The sequence below is a fragment of the Nothoprocta perdicaria genome, unplaced genomic scaffold, assembly GCF_003342845.1.
Source record: "Nothoprocta perdicaria isolate Ctin4 unplaced genomic scaffold, notPer1 scaffold_16, whole genome shotgun sequence".
Classification (NCBI taxonomy): Eukaryota; Metazoa; Chordata; class Aves; order Tinamiformes; family Tinamidae; genus Nothoprocta; species Nothoprocta perdicaria.
Genome location: NW_020454760.1, coordinates 4,753,046 through 4,777,789, shown reverse-complemented (window position 1 = coordinate 4,777,789; position 24,744 = coordinate 4,753,046). Strand labels below are relative to the sequence as shown.

Genomic DNA, 24,744 nt, shown 5'->3' with positions numbered 1-24,744 from the left:
TGACACCGTTATCTGATGTTTTGATATAAAATACATTTAAAGAGCTAGTGTATAATCTTGAATCCATAGAAGTTAAGAATTTTCTCCCTGGTCTTTAAGCTGCTAAGCTTCTGCCTCAGCTTTGTCTTTAGTAGTTGGTTCTGATAATTTCAGAATAAGACAATTTCAGTCTGTTCTTTTTTACAATTAATCAACTACTTATGCAGATTAATACTAATTAGGACAAACTAAGAATCCTAAATTTCAGGGCTCAGTCAAGGTCCTGAACAGAACTGTTTTCCAACTGATAATAGAGCTGACCTCTCAGTTTGCAGAAAGTTAACAGTAATGGTGAAAGTTACACAGAAGACCTTAGGTATATAAAAGAAATAGCAGGTACCTGACAGTAGTGGATCTATGAATTCAAGGAGATCAGTTTATCCATTTATTCTATTTTTACCAGAAGAAGGGGGAGGAATAGCCGAAATTGTTAGTCTGTTGTTCTCGATCGTGAAAAGTAATGCTGCACTAAGTCTAACAAACTCCATGGAGCTGTATAGAACCCTTTTTTTTCCCTAACACCTATCAGTATTTTTTTTTTTTTTTGCTACGTTTTGTTGGCTTCTGATAGTACATAATTCATCCTAATTTACCTATATGTATTACTATTTTTCTCCATGTTTCTTCATTGCTCTCTCTACCAGTTCCATAGAGTCAAGGTTATGAAATGCAAGCCAGCATGATGTCTGCTGAGCTAAGTTAAATACTATCGATGACTCTTGTTTTGTGCACAGAAAGGAAAACAATATGGGCATATTCTCTTTTCCTTTTGTAAACATTATATTTTTCCCCTTCATTTTCAGGTTTTTTTTTTTTGGGGGGGGGGGTAGAGAGATGGCAGTAATGGCTAGATTCATTATTGATACTAACAGCCACACTGCTAAAAGCCATACAGTCCTTGAGGCTCAGAGATTTCCACAACTTAGGACTTCAAAGTAAGGAAATTTATTCAAAAGTATAAAGCACTTCATATATGGTATATTAAAGATAAGTGAGACATTTCTATGTACGTATTACAAGAGCAAATAAGAATCAGTGGATTTAAGATCAATATAACTACATTTTATAAAGGTAATCTTTTTCTTCCAAACACAAAAGCTCTGGACCTCACTATTCCTCAAAAAAAAAACACTAGTAGGATTCATAAAAGGATTATATGTTTATGTAAGTATGAGCTGAGACACTGAGGAGTGAGCTGAACAGGAAGCCAACTCCCCTGGTTCAAATCAAAGACCAAGTGTTACTCATGCTATACAAGAGGAAACTCTTTCCATAGGTATTTTATGACACTATGAGTGTTTCATATTTCCTCTGAGACATCTAGCATTGTTCACTGGTAAGCATCAGCTACACTAGTCTGACAGATAGAGTAGGTTCACATTTTTGGAGATGACAAGAAGCTCTGAAGCTCCTAATGCTTTTGCTCTTATTCGGAGTACTGTTTGATTGTAGAATTGGTTCCCCTCTAAAGCTTTATAAGATGAATGCTATCTCTACCTACTTGCTGTGTGGTCTACTGCTCAGCTCCCTTATTATGTGGGTGGCACTCCTTCTTGAGATCTGGGTAGGATTTCATATTTTGCAGAGCCTGGCCTAAAAATATTAGGGGCCTTAGCTGGCTGCAGGTTCCTATTTGAAGCCATTATTACCAGCTGTTCGGCTGAATTTTCGAAACAACTAAGCAGACAGACAGCTCTGTACTTGTCTGTAGTCTGTAAATACTTGCTGGAGGAAGTGATTTTACTGGCATTATCTCTTGCACTATCATGCAGTCTTGTGTAATTCTTTAAAAATCCACCCAGTCTGTTAGTGAAAACAGTGAAAGAGAAATAAAAAATTAAAAGAGAAAAGCTTATAAGTGGAGAAAAAGTAAGATTTCTTTCAGCTCAATCAATAGTATTTCATCTCTTTTATAAATCATAAGACACCTCATGCAACTAGAAAATATGTAGATTATTTACACAAAGAACTTTCACAACAAATTCCCTTGAGAGTATTGTAGCGACTTGCAAGGATATCCGAGCTAGCAGCAAGTGAGCTCATGCACTGCTTTGCTTTGTCTGAACCTTTGGATTTCCTCAATTCAGTTCCACAACCCCCTCAAACAACTGCGGCGCTGAGAAGATTACCAGGAGCTACTGTCAGTTTGGCATTGCAAAATAAAAATAGCTGAACATGAACGTGGTCGTAAAGGAACACTTACCGGGACCCAAAGGAACAAAAGCAAGTGGAATAGTTTGAAGAGGACGAATAACAGGAAAGCCGAGCAAAGGCAAATCCGGCAAGGAGGTAGTCAGGGCCCAGGCTAAGGACTGGACTTGAAGATCCAGAATAAAAATAATGCCTGCAGTCAGTGGAATGCCAGAGCCCCAGTCCAGACCTTTTATGGCCAGGAGGCTGATAAATATAGCATTGCCACAGGCTGATAAAGATACCCTGTGCTGTCTCTGTGCAGATGAAGACATGAAGACAACAGCTTCAAACTGAGCTCTCTCTTTTAAGTATCTTCACTCAGTACAAAATCTGCATTCCAATTCACAGCCAATTGATAAGACTTTTTTCCTCAGTTACACCTGATTTAGGAGAGCAAAAAGAAAATGTAACATATCATGAGCCAGAAGTAGGAAAGATCCATCTCTACACTGACCTTTCCATGGTGCTATGAGTCTTTTATGGGTTCCTTTTATTTCATTATGCCAAGCCTTGGTGCAGGCAGCATGCACTTGTTTCAGCTAAATGACAGACAACAAAGAGAAGTAGCTTGCAGCAAAACTCTATAAGTGTTACTATTAAATATAAAATATACTCTATTTGTTTGACAGTATCACTTTTTTTGTCATCTTATGTCAAATAAAATATTAAATTAAGCAGATGACATCTGAGTCATTTAAACAAATACACATAATAGAGCTTTAAGAGCCAAAAATGTTTTCTAAACTCTAAAAAAATGCTATCAGTAGTACAGTATATGGATACTTAGGCGGGCTTCTTTCATTTCAATCACAGCAGTTTGGCACAGAAACATACAATCCTTATTGCTGAATACTACGGCAGAATAATTTCTGTCACCTGGAAATAGTTTTTGACATGTAGAATGCACTATCTTTATTGTAAATATACTTTTTCTGCTGTACATTTAATATTGTATGCAAACAATTAGTCCACTTTATCTCACATGTTTGCATTGAGAGAGGTGTTAATCCCAGCTCTCAGTTCTCAGTTGTTCTCTACCCACCTTGCAACACAGCTAAAAATTTTCAAGATCCTCATCCTCTCCTGAGGCATTTCCCATTTTGGGTGGAAGTGGCACAGAATGTAAGGTCAATAAATGACTGGTTGGCCATAAGCACTGGCCAAATCTGCAGGTGAAGACCTGGGACCATAGTATAAGCTTTTCTTTCCCTGTACTAGCTTGTCATTCTAGCCTTCCCTTTGCACTCCTAGATGAAAACAAATGTTAAACAACAAGGACATTCCTTGGATTTTATTTTAGTATGCAGAAAAAGGGTGAAACAAATTAGGTGTGCAACGAGCCCAAACCCACGTGAGTTTTTCACTATCAATGCTCAACCGACCCTTCAGCTACTGACATTTCTCTGGTCCCTTATCCCTCACTGCCAGGGCTCGTACACGCACCCTTCTCCACCTCCCCTGGGTATGCCCTGCTATCTCAAACAGCAGCTTTCAGATTTGCTTTGGCCTTTTTCACATATACAGCCAGTGATTCATTATCATCTTGACCAATTAATGCCTTCAAGTCATCAATGCCTTCTGTCATTTCCAGCTGAGGAAGACCTTACACTTTGTACAGATGAATTTTATCTCTTTATTATTTCTAGCCTTGCCATCCATCTCTTCTATATCATATTCTTATCTTTCTTTGCACGGTGGATGCCTCTTAATACTATCCAACCAGCAAATTACACGAGCATCTTCTGATTTTTCTACTAAGGTCATCAGCAAAACATGAAATAATTTGGCCTCAGGACTATTCTTTTCCCAGGAAAATCTCTCCATCTAATTCTTCCCCTTTTAACAAAACTAGTTACTATGCTTCTAGCTATGCTTATCTATACTACACTTCTGATATAAATCCTCTATTTTAACTAAAAGCTTTGCAGTAGCACAGCATCAAGATGGATTACATCAGTTGCATTTCTGTTTAGAAAATTATTTATCATGTTAATAAAAAAGATAGGTTATTTGTTCTGCTCTTGATGCTATTTCTCTGTATCTTGGTAGATTATGTGATTTATTCTTATCGAGCATACTCCATCCAAATTTTATTTTTTCTTCAAAATGTTGGCAATTCTTCAAAATTTGTTTTAAAGCAAAATTTTCCTCTAAGTCTTGCAAGTTATTGACTGTTGGTGCATAGATCAATTTTCCATTTTCCAGTAGTATTTGCCAGCATGAGAGCAGAGGGATTCTTACCCAATACATGATGTTATTCTTTGACCTGCCACATGTCGGTAAGCTAGTTGCTGCTTTGGAATTGGTGACTCATTGTACCATGGCCCCATAATGAAGTCAGACATAGTAACAAGGCTCACAGGACCAGTGGAGATATATATATATATGCATATATACTTTTTTTTCCTGAGGGTATTCTATTTAAAAATTTGGGACGACTGTAGCTAGCTCTTTGTCTCTTTCAGAATTCACGTGTCATATGCACCTATTGTCATGGCAAGTTTGTCAGAAATACTCAAGATGCCCTACTGCTCAGGGAGATGGAACTAAAAGTCTCCAAGTACCATTTGCAAGAAAAAAATCAAACTCTGACCTTAGACAGGCAGTCTTGAGACTTGATTCCCTATTGCCAGTAAAGTCACTACTGAGCTTAAGTAGTGGAAAAAAAAAAACTCACTTGCAAAAATTAAGCCTGAATTATAGGCTTTGTTTAAGCTTGGGATGTATACACCCGTGGAAAATCGGGATAAGACTGTTCTAAAAACAGTTTCCATATATTTCAGTTTACATCTACATTACACAAACACAAATGACATGTGAAATGGAAAGCTGTCAGGCGATAGGCCTATTTTATCTTTGCATAGGTTCAGTTAGGCACAGTCAAAAATCTAGATGAGGAAGATACACCACTGCTGTGCAAAGACTGGTGCCAGATGGTTCCTCAGGTTGTCATTAATGCTGGAGATATACATTTCAGCTATGTGGAGGAGATTGCTCTACAATCGTGCCGATATACATAACTTATCAGTACCTTATCAGAGTAATTTCTGAATCTCTGTCACTCTGCAATATCGGTTTACTATTATTTTGAGTAATAAGGGTAATGTGGGTGATGTCCTTATTTCCTAACAAAGAAGCCAACAATCTGATTTACTTGGGTTGTCTTCGAGTTTTCTATCCCAGCAATGCTTTAGCAATGGACTATCCATAGATCAGCTGTTTCTGAAGAACTTATAACAATCTCAGAAAGACTTTCAGAGACCAGTCTCAGAAAGACTTACCAAAATATCTTGGCAGATGACTGCTGAAGGACCAGAGACATATCAAGCCAAGATAACTCGAACCTACATGACTGATGTAAATATTTGCTCCCACTCATAGCTCCTGCAATGTAGTTACATAGTGTTTAGAATCAACTAAAAAACTTAAAATTTAACTAAATCAACCAAAAATCTTAACACATGAGATAAGTAGTTTGAGGGGGTTATTTACATACTTGTCACTTAATTTGTCATTCATCAGTTTGTTTATCATACTCTTAGATAGTGACTTTGTATTGGCTGCCTCACTTTCCCAACATGAAATCTAAACTACACAACATCATTACAAAGAAAATGAACTTGTAGCCTTGTTACTAGCCAGTTATTAGTTCCTATTCATGCTTTTCTCTCTGTAGCTCATTCCTGGCTTCCTAGCAGCTGTCAGTGTCCTGTCAGTGTGTACGTGCCTCTTCCTCTGAACTGCCCTTCGGGAGGACACACCAGCACAGGGACAGCAGTGTTTCTCCAAAAAGAAGAGTGTTGAAAAGCAGCAGAAAAGCAATGCCTGATTTCAAACCACTTGGATGCAAAATTCAGCAGTTTTATAAATATATATAATATACACACATGCACACACATATAAGACTATACGACTGCGCTGCAAAATGCAAATCTTAATATAGCAAAACCAACTCCTCCAAGTCATTTAGCCATAGTAAATTTCAGAAACATTCCTGTGAAATACTGTGCATGTACATGGCTTGTGCATGCCAGCAGTGAAAAATAGCTCCTTCTAGACGTGCACCTCTGCACCTCTGTCAGCATTTCCACCGCTTAAGCTGCAGCAAGGCACGGTGAGAGACATACAGCACATGGAGACAGATGTACCCCACTGGCTGCTGGGACTCCCGAGGAAAATGGACCACAGCTTCATTGCCAAGGAAAAGAAAGCTTTGTGACTAGAAGTGGGGGGCTTAAAAGGGGGCACCCATGGGTAACTAGGAGAAAGGGAGGTGCAAAGTAGGGAATGGCTTCTAGCTATGAAAATAATTAACTTGATCATTTTAAGTCTTTTACATACATCTCTAGGTGACGGCTGTGCAGATATACCCTCAGCAGATGAGGTCTTGAAGGTGTCAAAACCCTAATGATATTTTACAATGAGGCATAAAGCAACAACACATGGTGAGTTAAGTCCTACCTCTGTAAAGAAAGCAACATCAACAAAGAAAATTATGCACCTAGACAGCGCTAACAAGTCAAGGTTATGTTTGCACAGCCTTAGCTCTACCTCCAGTGTGTCTGATTCCATCTGCATTTTCCATTACTTACATTGTACTTTCCATTGCTTCTCCCGGTGCCCAGCACACGCCTTTACTTGGACAAGAGCACCCTGCTGATCACCTGCTCCCTCCCTCAGCTAGCTGTGCTATTCTTAAAATTCTGGCTCTTGTTTCCTGCTCATCCACAAAGTTCATGGGACTCCCAGGTGCAACGGCTCTTTTCAAACCACCATGCTGCCCACTGATGCTGCTGGCCATGGTTTGACATGAAGATTGACAAGACACTTGGCATAATTTGGCATTAAGAAATAAAACAAAGAAGATATTTCTTTTCACATCAGAACATTTTTTCTTCACCTTAACCAAGGTCTCAAACAGCTGAGATGTATCCTACTTGGGCAGGATAAACCATACACCATTTTTGCTATGTAAAGCACTAGCAAGGGCACAGTTTATTGCACAGTCCGGTGTGTTCTGTGGGCTCAGCTTCTCTCCTATATTTTCTTTTTGTTTGTTTAGTGCTTCAGTAATTTTAAGGGGATGTTGAAAACAAATCATGGTCCAATTAAGCTAAAAATCTTTCTGCTAAAAATCTGTTTATTGATTCATACTAGCTACTTGGCATCTCTCCTACTCATTGCCACTTCGGATTCTCTATTTGTGGGAATTATATGAAGATTTTATATTTACCTGAAAACACAATGGACATATTTAAAATAAAATTATTCAGAGATTGCAAATAAGTAAGAAGAAACATTCTCTTGCACTTTTTCTTTCTAACTTAGATGATGGTTACTACTGCTTTTCGTAAACCACAGTGCAGATGTGGTAACTGGAGAGATACAAGCTTTCTCCAGAGAGTTCAAGCTTCCTATTCCTGAAGTCATTTGCTAAAAATCTTCCATATGCTGATGTGCTCTCAAAAGAAGTATTATTTTACATTTAAGATACTGTATCTCAAATCTTTCAGTCATTTGATATTTTAAATATTACATTACTTTTTTCACTTTTATTTATAGACCTTTTTTGGGGGGGTCGTTATTTTATTTCTTATGTCAAATCTTATTTTTGTAATTTTTGTATTTGTCTCAAATAAACTGGAGTTCCTTATATGTTTAATACTGAATTCGTTTTCATTTGGAAAAAACGAAAGTTTATGAATTTTAAATAAAATGCTTCTAAATATTGACTTATAAGGAATTATTTTTGTATTGCATTGGAAGAAAAGACAGGAAGATTATATTTTTTTAAATAATTTTTTCAGATTCTTTTCTTAAAAATAATCAATGACCAGTCTGGCACACAAAGAAAATAATTGGATGTGGAGTCTGAAAGAAAACTCAGCGGCAATGTAATGGAGGAACCGTTTGCAGAAGGAAAAAGTGATTTTCCTCACGCCTGTGGGCTGTGTCCTTGCAGCTAGTGCCTGTTCTAGCGCACTAAGGAAGCAAAGGTTGGAGGAGGCAGGACACACAGATGAGTAATGGTCAGCTGCTGCAAGGAGACAAAAACACTGTCATCAGCAACACTGTCATCATTGCAAGGAGACAAAAACACTGTCATCAGCAGATAAAAAATGAACCTTGAGATTGTGACCGACTTCCAGTTCTTTCCTGGTTTCTGACAAAACAGCCTCCCCTAATAACTGTGGCAAAACACACCCCATTTTCCCTGCTACCTGACACGGCAATTCAGTACTACTCACATTACCAACCCATCAGAATCTGGGAAATTCACAGGATCTTGGTATTGTCTGGTTCTACAGAACAAGCTGATTCTGCCCCTCTACTCAGCTCTGGTGAGGCCGCACCTGGAATACTGGGTGCAGTTCTGGGCTCCCCAGTATAAAAGGGACGTGGAGCTTCTGGAGAGGGTCCAGCAGAGAGCAACTAAGATGATTAAGGGACTGGGACATCTCTCACATGGCGAGAGACTGAGTGAGTTGGACCTGTTCAGCTTGGAGAGAAGAAGGCTGAGAGGGGATATGATTAACATGTATAAATACATAAAGGGAGATTGTAGGGAGGAGGGGGCCAAGCTCTTCTCAGTGGTGGCCAGCGATAGGATGAGGGGTAATGGCCATAAGCTGGAGCACAGGAAGCTCCATCTCCAGGTGAGGAGGAACTTCTTTACTGTTAGGGTGACAGAGCAGTGGAACAGGCTGCCCAGGGAGGTTGTGGAGTCTCCTTCTCTGAAGGTCTTCAAACCCGCCTGGCTGCCCCCCTGTGCCACATGCTCTAAGTGTGCCTGCTTGAGCAGGAAGGTTGGACTAGATGATCTGTAGAGGTCCCTTCCAACCTTGAATATTCTGTGATTCTGTGAAGCTCTAAATTTGCCCAACACTGTGGGGACTTGCTATATAAAACAATGCACCAGCAGCAGAATTTCTAAATCCAGCACAAATACAGTTGTGGTTTTCAATTACACTTGTCATTAATGAGCCTGAATTGAGCACAGCAGTATAAAGTTTGCATTTTAAGCTACCCTGACTGGTTTGCATGCCTGAACTGAAAATAAAGAAAAGTATATATATTTTGTTGGGTTTTATTTATATACTTCGAAGAACACTCAATTGCCAGGCAAGTCATCGTTGATTTTAAGTAACGGACAAAAATCTCACTTGCAAAAATTAAGTCTGAATTATAGGCAGAGTATAAGTAAAAGACTTCAGAAGTTGGATACATATTTTAGTAAAATAGTTTTTTAAATAATTTAGTAAAATAGGACAGTGCTATACAGATGACAAGTGCCCTACCATTTCACTTTGTTTCTATTTGCCTCTATTTCTGTCTAATCAGCCTTATGATTGCAGAAATGTGCATACTCTGTTCAGTCCTAAGGTACCATGCTGCCAGTTTAGTCAGTGTTGCATACAGTAAAGCCCATATCTGCATGGCAATTTGGATAGAGAATGAGAATCACAGAATAATTCAGGTTTGGAGGACCATAGGAGGTCTCCAGGCAGCATCAGCTAAGACATTTTTCAGGGCTTTGTCCAGTTGGGTCTTGAAAGTTTCCGTCAATGAAGACTCCTCAATGTCCCTGAGGCAACTGGCCTAATCTCTGGCTATCCTAACAGCTGATAGACTGTAGTATGGCCCATTATTGTACACAAATACTGAGTTTCCTCCACAAAATCATTCTTTAATTCCTCACTGCTCTTTTAAAAACTGTGTTGTCTTTCCAGTTCCACAGTTGTAGTGCAGCGACACCAGGCTCCATTCAGAGTTCTGAGGACAGATTTGGGTTTTTTTTTTTTTGTTGTTGTTTTTTAACAAAGCTCTTCAATTTAAACAGTTCTGTATTTTCCTCTCCTGTTACTAGTCCAATTCTGTTAGTACCAAAGTCAGCCCTGGAGCCTGCAGTCCATCAGAGACACGAAGCAAAGCTGTTTTCTCCCATTGCACACATCTCCATGCTCTCCCCGTGGCTGCAGAACTTTCCTTCACTCTATCCAAGGGCCAACTTTTGACAGTGCCAGGCGCTACGCAATATTTAAAGGCTGCAACCAAGCCTATAGAGAGCAATCTATTTGCACAATTTTCCACCTGCCATCCTATGCCCCTTATTCCCCCTAGTCCACCCTTCCCAGGCTTTCACCATACCCTGAAAAATTAGTGTCAGGTGCTCAAGATATTGTTCCATACCAGCCTTGAGCTGCTCCTTCCCCTCCTTTGGGCCCCTGCCTGCTCCTCTGCAGGTCTCCACAGTTCCTTGGTTACTTTCTTGGAGCACGCCTGCAAACTATTCCGAAGACTGTAGGGAAGGGACAGCCTGTAAGAAGGGGGCAAAAATCCATCAGGATTTTTGTCTCACCACGAAACCCTTAGATGTTTTGATAGATATATTAGTTAAAACCTTTGTCTGAGTGTGTAGTCATCTGTTAATGAGGCAGGAAAATCTCTTTTTTTCCTCAGGAATTTTCTACTTTTGAACTGCTTATATTTATACTTTCTTCAGCACTCATCCCCTATGAATTAAAAAAGAGCTAGATGAGTAATTTAATTCCAGGGAATTACACACAGAAGGCTCTATTCTTTATTGGTAGGCATGTAGAGTACATGATCCCAAAATACCTCCTAGCATAATTGCAACGCGATCTCTTTATTACAAGACATGCCTCTGTGCAATGGTCTGTTACACTGCTAACTCCACTGGATACAGTTCCCAATTTATCTCTCTCATGGGAAAAACAAAGGTATTCTCCAGAAGAATTATCTCTGCATTCTTTAATTAGAAATACCCTTACAGATAAAAGCGTAATCTTTGTAGGAATAATTAGAACAGCAATAGGGACACAGAGCATGCTGAATTATGAGATAAACTTGAAAGAATTTGGAGCCTGTTTTTTTTTGATATTGAGGGTGATTCATTGTACGCTAAAACAGATACCAATACAAAGATTAAATGTGCACAACAGAAAATAGCAACTGTATCTTTGTTTACTATTTATGGGCACATGCAAAAACACACAAGAAGCACTTGCCCACTAGACGTGCTTTTTTTTTTCTATGAGATGGTCCCAATTTGAGACCATCTGTTTGCTATTTATCACCTAATGACAGTTCTTTGAAGATTAGCCACAGTTGCTGCATTTGTACTTACAAAAACATTTCTTTCATTCAAATACCACTTTAGCCCTGGACAAAGTCCCACAAAATTTGAAGTCAGCTATGAGGGAGGGATCAAAACAAATAGTTCAAATCCATTTTCACATTCCATGGTAGTATGAATTAAAGTTTCAGGCTGCTTAACTTACAAAGGTTGCATTTCTTGAAAGTTTCCATTTCTGCAATTTATTTGCACTAAGGGAAAATGGTAATATTTGAGAAACAGAAACACATTAGGGTTTTTTTTCCCACAATTTTCTTTTATTATCAATATCTCATGGAGATATACAATTTTCACCAAGTCATTCAGTGACTCTGAATTCCTTAATGCATTTATTTATTATTTCTGTAGGTTTGCAATTTTCTTTAAAATTAAACATACAATAAATTTGTTTTTCAATTTCCATTATTCATAGTAACTTTTGCCTATGGAAAAAAAAGTTAACTTATTTTGCATACCACTATAATTTACAATTCCCATGAAGAAACAGCTCAAATTCCTCATGAAAGGCCGCATTTGGGGTTTCATTGTGGAGGGTGGTGCATGTGGTTCCCAAAGTGCTGGGGACAGCTGAAGCCCCAGCCGCAGGCTTTGAGTTCTGGCCATGCCTGAGGATTAGCCCTGCAAAAGACACTCGTGGCTTCCTAAAGCTGGGCAGATTTTCTGCTACTCTCATGCATTTGCTTAAGATGTTACTAAATCATAGAGTTTTTTTGAGGACTGTTAACTGTCAGAGTACAGAGGAAATATGTCTATTCCTTCTCCTAGTGCTAGCAGAGACCAACAATCTATAAGCTATTGTATCACAGAATCACAGAATGGTTGAGGTTGGAAGGGACCTCTGGAGATCATCTAGTCCACCCCCCTGCTCCAGCAGGGACACCCAGAGCACGGGGCACAGGGCGGCATCCAGACGGGTTTGGAAGATCTCCAGAGAAGGAGACTCCACAGCCTCCCTGGGCAGCCTGTGCCACTGCTCTGTCACCCTCACAGGAAAGAAGTTCCTCCTCACATGGAGATGGAACTGCCTGTGTTTCAGCTTATACATATTACTCCTTGTCCTATCACTGGCCACCACTGAGAAGATGTTGGTCCCTTGTGTGATGGTTGTATTGGTGATTGTGTGATGATGGTTGGCTGGTTAAAAATAGACCATGAGCTCTGAAAGCTCCCAGGGGAGCGGTTGGATTTCTTGTGGCAAAGCAGCTGACCAGGGTGGGGGACAGGCCTGGGCTGGCAGAGCCAGGGGAGCAGGCCCGAGACCCCGCGGCAGGGCCACACAGGCCGTGCGGGAGCGGGAGCTGGAGCAGGAGCAGGAGAGGGGCTGCACCGCATGGCGCTGGCACGCGGGGCCAGCAAACAGACCGTGGGCCTCTCCGGATGAGCGGCTGCTGCGCGGGGCGCAGCAAGGCCTGGGACGGCGGAAAAAAGCCAGAGGAGACCCCCGAAACCACCTCCTCAGACAGGCTGTAGCTCCTCTTTTGCTCTCCCCCAAAACGTCTAGAATGGGAGGAGAAGGGAAAGAGACTTCCCTTTTCCACCAAGTCTTCCTGGGGGTACGGTCCTGTGTGGGAAGCACGGTCTGTCAGCAGCTACTCTTCAAGTAGCTGGACATGCAAAATAAGGCCTAATTTTAGCACTTGCCTTTCTAGAGGAATTAGAAAACCATTCTTTCTTTTTTTTTTTTTTTTTTTTCCCCCTTTGTTCTCCCTACCATTTGCAATCCATTTCTGGTCACCATTATCACTCCAGAGCCACGATGCTCAGGATCGGGTTACAGCTTGGGGTGGAGGGTTCGGAAAATGATTGCACCTTCCCTTATCCCCCCTCCCAGCGGCAGAATTTGGGTCACGTTACACACGCTGTGCAACTTATCATTTGGTTTCTGGTGTCAAAGGCTGCTTTCAAGCACGAAATGGCCAGAGACTTCATGCTTTAAACAACAAAGTGGGATTTCTTCTCTAAGAGGCACAGAGGCTGACTCTTTGAACAAGGACTTTTGAGACGTGTTTCCAGCTCATCAACAGAAAAATCGTATTTCCTTCAAAACTTGGCAACAGGAAGCAAGTAGAGAGCTGGATGCCAGAAAATTCAGATAATGTTCAGTGAGACAGGTTTACAAATAGGAAAAAAAAAAAAAAAAAGAAGAAGAAGATTTTAAAGGCATTTATTTTTTCACTGACGCAGTTTTAACACACACTCTTTCAGGAATACCCCTTATCTAAACTAGACACAAAACTGACAGAGGAGTAGCTCACTGGAGCCCTGGAAGCCTCTTCCCTGAGCTCAGCTTTTCCAGCAGAGTGCCACTGCGAGCGGGATGGCTGGGGGCACCAGAGAAATGCCACTTTACAAGGGGACAAACAGTAGTGACTCCTGCATGAACAGTCCCGGGTACTCCACTATATATGGGAGCAGAGCATGTGTGCTCCTAATCTTAACAATGATATTCATATATTTGTGTGGGGTATGGTAGTGGATTTGAATCATGAGGGCTTGGGAAGGAAGACGTAAAGCCAGAGTTTCTGAAGCTAGGCTTAGTTTGTGGTGTTTGTCTGTTCGTTTTTTAATTGCACTTTGTTCATTTGCTCATTGCACTTCACGCGTTTTTCTTCACCCCTTGCTGAATAGGGTTCATAAACAGCGATTTCCCCCTTAGCTTTTGTGTTTGAAAGAAACTCATCCCCAACTCATTTTTTTCCAGTTCTTGGTCTACTCTAGATCATTTGTTTTCATATACTTTCAAGCATTTGGATGTTTTATTCAATCCAGATTTATGCCAAATTTCACCCTACCCTGTTTTAAATTCAATCCAGATTCACAGGAAAATCTGCAAACCGCAGCTGAGTTTGAGAGTTCAGCTCTGGCTCCTCACACTCACACAAGTGCCTCTGCTGAAAACAGTGAGACTAATTATGTTAAACAAGCAGAAAATGCATTTATTGTGTTGCAGGTTATTGTTATATTGTTGCTATTGTTGTCATTAGATTTGGAAAACTGATCTTAATACCATAAACCCAAATGCACCACATCAGAGAAAAATATTTGGGCATTTTACAAAATGAGCAGACACTGATTCCACTGAAAACAGAGAAATTGCTCAAACTTTCAAGTTTCTGATTTCACATTTCTCCTGCTTTTAATATCTAGGAAAACAGAGTTTTCAGGGAAAAAAATCTGGAATAATTAGAGCATGGACATACCTATTTAAATTTGCTGCGACTGGGAAAAAGCAACAGCACTGAAATATAGCGAAGCGTTGATGCTATAATAAAGCCGAATTCCCTCTGTGAAGTGTCCAGCATTTTTATTTATTATTGTTGTTGTTGTTGTTATTGCTGTTGCTTTTATTATTGTTGTTGTTGTTGTTGTTATTATTATTTTGGTAAACATTTGAAGAATTCACAAGTGTCTGAAGTACCAATCCCCTGCAGGTAGCACATCTTCCCCTTTTTCTCCTAGGCTTTCTAGACTTTCACCCAACATCAATCCAATTCCATTGTACAACATTGTCTTTTCCCGCCTGTGGACAGAGCAGACTCAGTCCCTCTCTGCATTTCTAACCTAATTCTGAGCTCCCCTCTCTGGTTACAACTGGTATTGTAAGAACTGCAGTTGGAGTTGTAAAGAGTGTTATTACTGACTGCAGCACAGGGGGCTCCGGGCAGGAACAGGGGAGCCTTGCGGGCCTGCACAGCCAGCATGGCAGGAATGTGGCTGTGCTGATCCCAAGCCCGGCCTGCCCACAGGGATCCGCAGCGGCTCCGCACGCCCGCGGCTGGTGCAGGAGCAGCGAAGCCACGCATGGCTCAGACGTGACAGGAAACGCGACGGGTGTAGGAGGCCGGGGACTCCTTCCGCTTGCAGGGCCTGCAGTGCACATGACAGGGCTGCTTCAGTTCATGGAGTGTATGTGGCCACATGCACATCGATGTCTCTGGAAAGAAAGAGGATAAATAAAAGATCTGAAGTCATGCAACATACCATAACCAAAGGAAACAACATTGTTTCAATGTTTTTAATTATTGCTTTGTAGTTATTTGCTGTTCAGCAGTATCAGAGGACAAATCCACTACATGCACCCAGCTGTTCAGTAAGAACAGTCCACAAAAGTTCTCTTTTTTAACATATCAGACACTTTGGTTATTTTGTTCTTCATGTGCCTTTTTATGGCCTTGTGATGTATGAAGAAAAGGCTGGCTCTGAATAGAGCGTGCTTCTGGTTTGTTTTCATTTGAGCTGTAGTGATGTTCCAATGCATTTTCAAAATACTTCTTTGGCTGTAAACAGGACAGCTACAGAGTCATGCAAGAAGCAGACAAGAAGGATAAAGCAGCTCAACAGGCAGCAAGCAAACAGCAGCACTGGTGACTTCTCTGCAGGTGTTGCTCTAAAAAGCAGTTAAGTGGAGCTCTTGTGCTCCTGCATTATCCATACTGTTATCGGTCACAGTTGTACTATTTAAGTGACTAAAAAATATATGTTATTCACTATAATGTGTGAGATCTGTGTTGACTGCCAGAATTTGTAGCAACTCCGAGCACATTCCTTCTTTCCTGAGTACAAGTATTGGTGATTTCTGCAGTACAATGATTGTGTAGCTTTTGATTTATTTTCTTTCTTCACATACAGAAATAATTCGATAATACCTATCCAATAATTGGATATCACAAAAGAACATATTATCCTGACTTTCGTAGCAAACGATGGCACTGCCTGCCTGGGTTGCAGCATCAGCAACTCCACAGGGCGGGACTGTATTGTAGCTATGTGGAATATACCGACCCATATGCAGAGCATATCAGTATGAGAAGTGACCAAAAAGAATACAGACAGCAGCAACGGAGATCCTTACGACAGTGGAGCATGAAAAATAGAAGATGCAGCACATGACGATGCCGCTGACCCAGCCAGCCTAGGGCTCCTCCCTAAACAAGCCACTACAGGAAGAATTCCCAAATTCCCACACAGATAGGAACTTCACACGGGTTCAGGCTTCTAAATCCCAGTGCAGATGGACTCCTAACTTGATGATTTTGTTGGAAATCATTTTACATTCCTGCCGGTGTTTAAGCTTTCATAGATTACTGGCTGCCAGGCCCCTCTGTGCTTCAGTTGCACCATTAAAAAATGGTATTTATTCTATTTTGATGCTTCCTAAGAAAGTTCAATGAGAGCTACTGAAGAAGAATGCTACAAGGAATCATGTATTAATTACAACCAGTTAATGATTATATTTTGTGGAGATAGGATTGATCATCATGAATCCATATTACCATCTGGTATGTATCTTAAAGATCCTTCGGATCAGGTGAATCTCTAAATTTCCTTCCACTTCTCAAAACCGAAGCTGGCACACCTTTTCCCATGAAGAAATGTATCAGGAAAAAAAAATCGTGAAATGTTAAGGGCCAACGAGGCAAACTTATCTATAGTAATTTGGAGTATAGGCTAAAGTCCTCCCTTCTGGTGTAGCGAATCTTGCTCATTATGTTAAATATTAAACCTGGCAGACAGTCATATCCAGGCCCACTAGACATGGGTTGCAGGCACGCAGACTTACCTTACCAGACATTCATTATTCACATGTTATCTTTTGAATGTTTTAATCCATATATTTTTCATAATTCCAATTTTAGGTAAGCCCAAAAAAAAGCTAGAATAAGTCATAAAAATAAATATACTTATAATTAGTATTGTATCCAATTTTTGTAGGCAAAAGTTATTGCTATCAAATACTATTTATTATTTCATTTTTCAAAACCACAGGCTTTAATATAACGATTCCTATTCCTTCTTTTATTAAGGCTAAACCTACTAAATTTCTTATTAATTTGCCACTGATGCCAACATTAGAAAAGGATAAAAACAGTCATTCAAAACAGGCACAAGTGTTATATGTGACATGGGCAATGACGTGTGTCAGGATCACAAGGAGGAAATTCTGTTCTACGACAGAATATCACAGCAAAATAATGAAAAAGTAAATGTTTGGGAGGATTTGTGTTCCCAGTCGCAGGCTGGGAAGGGCTCCCATGTCCCCTCCATGCTGTGCACAGGTTGAGCCACACCAAAGCCAAGCCTAGTGGGGCTGACTCAGCTGCAGGTGTGACTGGTTGGCTGTTGCTTTCCTTGTAGCTGTGCAAGTCTTGCCCTCAGTAAGGTCACTAACGCAGGTATCTTCCTCCTCAGGACACATCAGTACTCGTATGTTGCATCCATAGTCATGAACTGCATGAGACTTCAGTGTGCTGTGGTGCCTAGTGAGGTGTTTAGTGAGACTCTGTTAAATTTGGGGAAATAGGCTCAGAGATCTAAAAACTCTTGGAAGACGAAATTACATAGAGACAAAAAAAAAGCAGGTTTTAAGGTTTTGTTTGTTTGTTTGTTTGTTTTTTTAAGGCAATGAGGCTAAAAACACAGCCTTATTTATGGTCTCTGGACCCAACAAGGATAAGTGGCTAACAAATGTTGAAAATGATGTTCCAAACATTGCTTCCAGGTATAAATATTTACTGATGATACTTGGAATAGGTTCCATGAGTCACTACAATATAGCACTTCCCATATATATATGCAGAGCAGTGCATATATATATATGCATATATATGTATGTAAATTTAACTACTAACTGTACAGAAAATTGGCCACCAACTGTACCACAATACACCACCATCCCAAATATTCAAAGACAACTGAGAAGACAATTGCTTTTCTGTCAGGAAATGGGAATAGCTGGGAGTGATGACGCTTGCGAGACAGCTCCAACTCTTAAGAAGTTACTTGGAAATGAGACACTGGTGCTGAGGGATGATAAGGACATGACAAATGTGACGCAGCGTGAGGTAGAAAGACCTACCTACGCCTAGGGCCCTGTCATGGGAGGCTTGGCCAGGGAACTTGGCAAGGCAAGCAAGGTATTATTCGATAAACGAGATAAAATGCAAAGCAGATGCCCATTTTTTTTTCTCTCTCTCTTAGATAAAACCTACAGTTCTGCATAACCTCTGCCGAGCCTTTCCCTTCCTCACACCGTACAGTGCGGGAAGGGCCCTTCACACTTGGGCCGTTAGGGCGGTTGCGTGACCGTTGGAGAGGGTGGAGGTCTCCACAGAGCGGCGAGACCCCGCGGCGGCCGTTGGGGCGAGAGGTGAGGGGCGAGCGCCGCCTCGCGGCGGCCGTTAACGACCGTTGCGGCGGTTGGCGCGAGCCCCGCCCACGGCGCGCGGGGCACTCCCGCCGTGTCCTTACAAGGCCAGCGCGCGGCCCGCCCCGCCCCCCGCTCAGGAATGCGGTGACGACGCCGCGCGCACCAAGGGCCGGCCCCGCGGGGGGAGGCGGCGGCGGGCGCGAGGCCGGGGCTCGGGCTCGGGGCCGGGCCCGGGGCCGGGCCCGCACGGCGGGGAAGGGGAGCGGGCGCCTCGCGCGGGGACTTGCTGCCCTCCGCCGCCCGCCTTGTGCCGGCGGCCGCCGCGGCGCCGGCTCTCGCCGCTCTCCCCCCCGCGCTCGCTGGCGGATGGTCTCGCCTCCCCGCTTCCTTCCTTCCTGCGCGCCGGTTGGGCGGCGGTTGCTGCCGGTTTCTCGCCCTCCGGAAGCGCCGCAGCCGCCGCCGCCCCGCGCTCGCTCCACGACCCTCGCCGCGGCCGCCAGGTGAGGGGCGACCCCGCGGCGGGCAGCAGCGCGGCGGGGCAGGGGGAGCGCGTCCGCCGGAGCCCGGCCGGGGCGGAGGGGATGGGGCCGCTCTGGGGCCCCGGTGGGCGGCGGGGAAGGGTCTCCGCGGGGGCCGGGGGCGGCCCGAGAGGCCCTGCGTGCCGGTGCTGGGCTGTCGGTGCCCGTTAGCCCGGGCGCTGTGGCGGCGGCCCTGGAGCCGCGCTCTGCCTGGGGGCCGCGCCCGGCGCCAGCCCTGCCGCGGGGCCGCTGCGGGGAGCAGGAGGTGACTTGTGTGCTGCTGCAGTTTGGTAGCCCTTGCCTAATGCTAGGGCAGGCAGCATAGGCATGGAGATGTTAATGCGGCTGTAGTACAGCGCCTGCAATTCACTGTGGGTTTATTTTTACTTTTTAAGATTTTTTTTTTTTTTTAAATGAAAGCACTTGTCAGCAGTATAGGTAAGATTGGTGAATAAGGACCCTTACGTTAGAAGTTTCCTGAATAGTGTCCAAAACAACACCCAGACCCTTCAGAGCATCATGGTATTAAGCAGAGCCTATATATGCCCGTCATGATTTGTATTACCTACTGTGGAATGCTTTAATTTTTATTAGCTGAAATTCTTCCTGTTTTCTATCTAAAGCTACCCTATTTTCCACTCCAAAAGAATATCTAAATATAAATCTCTACTTATTTAATGAAATCAGTGTTCTTGTAAAGATTAATGAGTTTTGTGCTTGAGTCAAACAAGGTTAGTTCTCTATCACTGTGTTTCTCTGTTGTACTTAGTTTAAAAAAGAAAAAAAACCTCTTGAAACTTACACAGCATGTATCAGTCTCTTTGGTTCACTACATTGGTGGGGTTTTTTCCTAGTTTGTCAACCTTTTCTTATAAAGAGATTCCTAGAGCTGCATGTAGCATTGCAGCACATTTTTGGTGTAGCTGTGCCTGAAATGTGCTATAATCCTGCGAAATCTAATGTTGTCCTCTGAGCAGGCTAGTAGTGATAGGCCTCTTGGTGCAGGAGTCATGTCTTCTGTGCTCTGTGGCTGTGTCTCCAGTGTCTTGCTTAGGAAAAACTAGGAAAATAGCAATACAGATATTGCTACCAGTGAATCTGCCTTTTCACCTTTTCTAATATGAGAAGAAACTTTTTTTTTTTCTCTTTTTTCCAATTTAATTTGAATAGTTGATATCCTGAAAACTGTAGGTTACTTCAGGGAGCAAATTGGGAACAATTTTACTCTTTTTAGTTTTTTTTTTTTTTTTTTTAATGAATAATTGGAAACATTTAACAGTAGCTTGTAAGTGTTTCTAGTGATGTAAGAAAGAGACTGAAGTTACACCCAGCTTTTGCCTACAGCTTGGCAGCTGCCCCTGCAGTCAGCCACCTTCTAGATCCCCAGATGTCAGCAGCTCGTATTTATTCTGGGCACTGTCAGTGTGCGTGTATGTGCTGCAGTGTTGTTGGGGTCCAAAGATTGCTTGTGGTTAGAGAACGTCATGAGGAGAACTTCAGTGTTTGTAAATGATGCGCGGTTGCATTTCACAGATTATTTTTAGTTCAGGGCGTAATTGTTTTATACGTCAGGAGGACGTTGTACGTGAACGTTAAGATTTAAGCGCGGAATTAGCAGAGGAGAGCAGTAACGGTGTTTGTAGATGTACGGAGAGAGACACAGCTATGGAATATCCATTTATGATCCAGATGCCTGGCACAGTGCATTCCGGATCTGATACAAAGCAAGGTAAAGTGGCTGTCTTTTGATGTTAAGGAAACTGATTTTTTTTTTTTTTTTTTTTTTTTTAATTTTTAGAGTGGTACGTATTGGATTAACCGAAAGCCTGAGGTAGTTACTCTGTGTGGTTTTCAAAGCTAGTGATTTTGGGCTGTCTGTTCAGCTGAATACCTAGAGAAGCCAGCAACTGTGAGCAACCAATCTGAGACTCTATTTAGAATTGCATTTATGACTAGATAATTTAAAGGATCAAACAGAAAAAGCTGTATAGATTAATGAGAGGTAATATGTTGAAACCTACAAAAATGTTGATATTCTTGCGATTACAAGTGGAACTTGAGTGTCATGAAACATGAAGAAATTATGTTGCAACTGCTTATCCTAAAATCAAGGGTGACAGGAGTCTGGTTTCGGCAAACTGAAGAAAGGATTATAGCAGTTTTTTTTTTTTCCCCCGCTTTTTTTTTCTTTTTTCTTTTTCCCCTTACGATAAAATTAAGGTTCAGTTGTATGCAAGAAGGCTAAGCAAGGGCTTAGTTCAGTAGCAGTATTGAGATCTTCATGTTTGCATTTCAGCAAGTCTAATTTTTGTGTTTATGCTACCAACAGTAGTTGAACAGTAGCTAATCTTGCCAGTTACACAGAAACCATGAAACTGTTAATTTGCAAGCCTCATTTCTAGTCAGATTGTTATATTGATATAACATGTAAAATGGAAATCGTTTACTTTGACAGCTGAGGTGAAATGAGTTCAGTTTCAATACAGAAAACTTTAAAAGTACTGTAAAATAGATGTAAAAAAAAACCCTAAAAATTAAATTATGGCACAGTTTGTTTAAATACATATGCAAATATACTGCAGTAGCTCAGTCTAATTGTGTAACAAGCATTGTAGTGTTCTGGTTTTGAACCAATTTGTTGTCTTTGTTGTTGCTGTCTTTGGGGGTGGGGGGTTGTTTTGTTTTTCCTTTCTTCCTTGCTCAGAAACCCTCACAAAAACACTAGGCTCTGTCCGTGTTCATTCTGTGTCCTAAGACATCCTGTTCCTTTCTGTTCTAACAAAATATTCAGAATTGAAAACACTTTCCTTCCCTCTCCAAAACGTTAGTTTGATTTGCTGCTCGCTTGTGCCAGGTGAGCAGGACTGTTTACACGGCAGGTCAGCAGTGCCTCCTAACCTGTTACATGCACCCTCTTTGCAACCTCGGAGAGATGCAGATACGTCACTGAACCACAAATATAAGCCCTAGCTATGGTTCCTTTCAGGCGCCTTGTGACTCATTCTCCTTTTCAGTGCAGTACACTATTGACCTACCATGATATTTCCCTGTATACTAAAAGACAATAAATACACGAGAAGATTTAAATCGAGTGTGTATTTGGGGATGTTTGTTTATAATTTGGGATTTGATTATATCTTTATCCCTTCTGCTAAAGAAGAAAGGCTAATCTAGATGCATTTCTGTGTCTCTAGAACCAACAGCCACCATGTCTAGCAAACGGGCAAAGACGAAGACCACCAAGAAGCGCCCTCAGCGCGCCACCTCCAACGTGTTTGCCATGTTCGACCAGTCACAGATTCAGGAGTTCAAAGAGGCCTTCAACATGATTGATCAGAACAGGGACGGCTTCATCGACAAGGAGGACTTGCACGACATGCTCGCCTCCCTTGGTAATGCCGGGGAGGAGAGCGCCAGGGAGGGCTCGGTATCAGATCTATCTATCTAATAATCTGTCAGATTAGCAAGTCTCCCACGTATAAATCAGAATAGTTTGTAAGCTTATTGCATTAGTCGTTGTGTTTGTGGGAGCTGTTACCACAGCTCTAAATCAACTGTCTGGGGAGAGGGGAAAAAAGGAAGGGGTGGGGATGGGAGACTTGAATCTATGGAAGATGCATGCTAGATAAATTAAACACTTTTCTTCATGAGGTATTCGTCTGGTCTTGATTTTTCTATTATCTTCCTTGTAGGGAAGAACCCAACAGATGAATACCTAGATGCCATGATGAATGAGGCTCCGGGACCCATAAACTTCACCATGTTCCTCACAATGTTTGGAGAAAAGTTAAATGGCACAGATCCAGAAGATGTCATCAGAAACGCTTTTGCTTGCTTTGATGAGGAAGCAACAGGTGAGTGGATAAAATTAACAGAGTATGTATTTTATCTGTGACAGAATTTGATTCCTACAAGTTACAGAATTTTAACTCTGAAAATTCTAATCTTTGCAAGTTAAAATTGTCATGCTTAGTATGTGACGTTACCTTTCTAACCACTGCAGTCCAAACTTTGTGCACTTTGTTCTGTACTTCAAGCAATAGGAAAGAAAAAGAATGTTGGTCAGGAAGCATGATGTCAATTTTTTCTTAATAGAGCAACTTTTATAGGGGCACTGCCCATTGTCTTCAAAGCTGTGGGACTTTTTGGGAGAACTTCTGCTACCAACAGCCTGTGTCTGTATTAAGCTGCTCGGACATTAGCTTCCTAGATTCCTAAGGAGAAGGGAAGTAATACAGAAAAGGCTGCTAATTAGGTTACCCATGAAAGAAAGGAATTGTGAGTTACAGAAGGCTATTTTATTTAAATAATCTCCAAAGTTGGATTTATGAGACTAGATGCAGAGGATAGAAATTTTGTCACTGATTTAAAAATCTGGATCTTTGAGGTATTTCAGTGTTGTGCACAAAAGACAGGAAGCTTGAACAGTTTTAAGTTTGATGCATTTTTATTTAGTCTTTTTCATTAGGAAGGGTTAATTCAACTGAAGTCCCTTTGCGTAGAGTACACACTTAGTAAAAAGGCTGTTAGTACTGTTTGGGAGTATAGGCCTCCAAATTGGGAGGAGTGTCTGATCTGTGTATTTTGACAGATTTGTATATTCTTTGAAACAACACGCGCAGGTGATAAAATGACACTTTTTTGGAGTAGTGATACCATGCAAATTATTTTGAGGACTTGATTGAATGTTTATGGTTATTTGGCAACTATAGTTGTGTTGCAGCCTAAGTACAGCTGAACATTGTTACTGCTTTCTTGAACAAACATGGTGACTGCTTTCTGTAGTTTATCTCTGTTGAATGTATATTTAAATAAATGGGTCTTTAATAGCTTTATTTTCACACAGCAGCAAAGCCAGGAGGTATTGAGATTGTTGTTATATATTTATTTATAAAAAAATCTTGTTCTAGCATCCTATAAATAACTCATTTTGTAATGTCTTCTTTACACTGTCTTCTAGGGTTTATTCAGGAAGATTACCTGAGAGAGCTGCTGACCACCATGGGAGACAGGTTTACAGATGAAGAGGTAGATGAGCTCTACAGAGAGGCACCAATTGACAAAAAGGGGAATTTCAACTACATTGAGTTCACACGCATCCTGAAACATGGAGCAAAAGACAAGGATGACTGAGCAAAGCTCCCGATAACTGCAGATATCTCTACTTTCCACTTATGTTCATTTCTGAGGGTTTCTTCCTGGTAGAACTTGTTGCATGCGTTTAGCTTTACAGCTTCTGCCTTTCTCAATGTATTTATCTGTTTCAGGCCGTCTAGGCACATTTGCACCTGTGTAATCAGACTGGAAATGGGGGAAATATTGTGAGGAATAGAATGTGGGGACAAAAGATCTGTGAACATGAAAGGAAAATAATCTCAATGTTTCTGGTTTAGCTGGATTTTTACATTTTTGTAATGAATGACATTTTGGAATAAAGGTTGCTATAGATAAAATACCTCAAACTTTGTGAATACCTCAAATTATTTTGTGGGGAGATAAATTTCCATTATTCATCTACAAATGAAGTTACATTAATCATATTTGATTTGCAGTTGCAAAACAAGATGGGAAACTCATTTCCACCATCTGCTTTGCCGAATTACAAAATACTCCTAGCCATAAGTGTTGGTGTTTTTAAAGACACTGTCTACAGAAATCTGATATTTCAAGTTTTTGAGGTGGAATGTGAT

At 41.4% G+C, this 24,744-nt stretch overlaps 2 protein-coding genes across 3 annotated transcripts in view; one reads left to right on the top strand and one right to left on the bottom strand.

Moving 5' to 3' along the window:
- Positions 1-2,489, bottom strand: part of LOC112944104 (phosphatidate phosphatase LPIN2-like) — a 115,961-nt gene extending 113,472 nt beyond the window's left edge. Inside the window, exon 1 of one of the 2 annotated variants that reach the window (XM_026035472.1) lies at positions 2,243-2,489. The gene's annotated coding sequence lies outside the window, so the exon portion shown is untranslated. The remainder of the gene's footprint in view (positions 1-2,242) is intronic. The other variant, XM_026035475.1, reaches the window with a different exon arrangement.
- A 16,486-nt stretch (positions 2,490-18,975) lies between these two features.
- LOC112944052 (myosin regulatory light chain 2, smooth muscle minor isoform) lies at positions 18,976-24,439 on the top strand. Its single transcript, XM_026035383.1, has 4 exons — positions 18,976-19,036; positions 22,249-22,446; positions 22,747-22,908; positions 24,015-24,439. Exons 2-4 carry the CDS (start codon positions 22,263-22,265, stop codon positions 24,185-24,187), a joined length of 519 nt encoding a protein of 172 aa, XP_025891168.1. The 5' UTR covers positions 18,976-19,036; positions 22,249-22,262; the 3' UTR covers positions 24,188-24,439.
- The last annotated feature ends 305 nt before the right edge of the window (positions 24,440-24,744 follow it).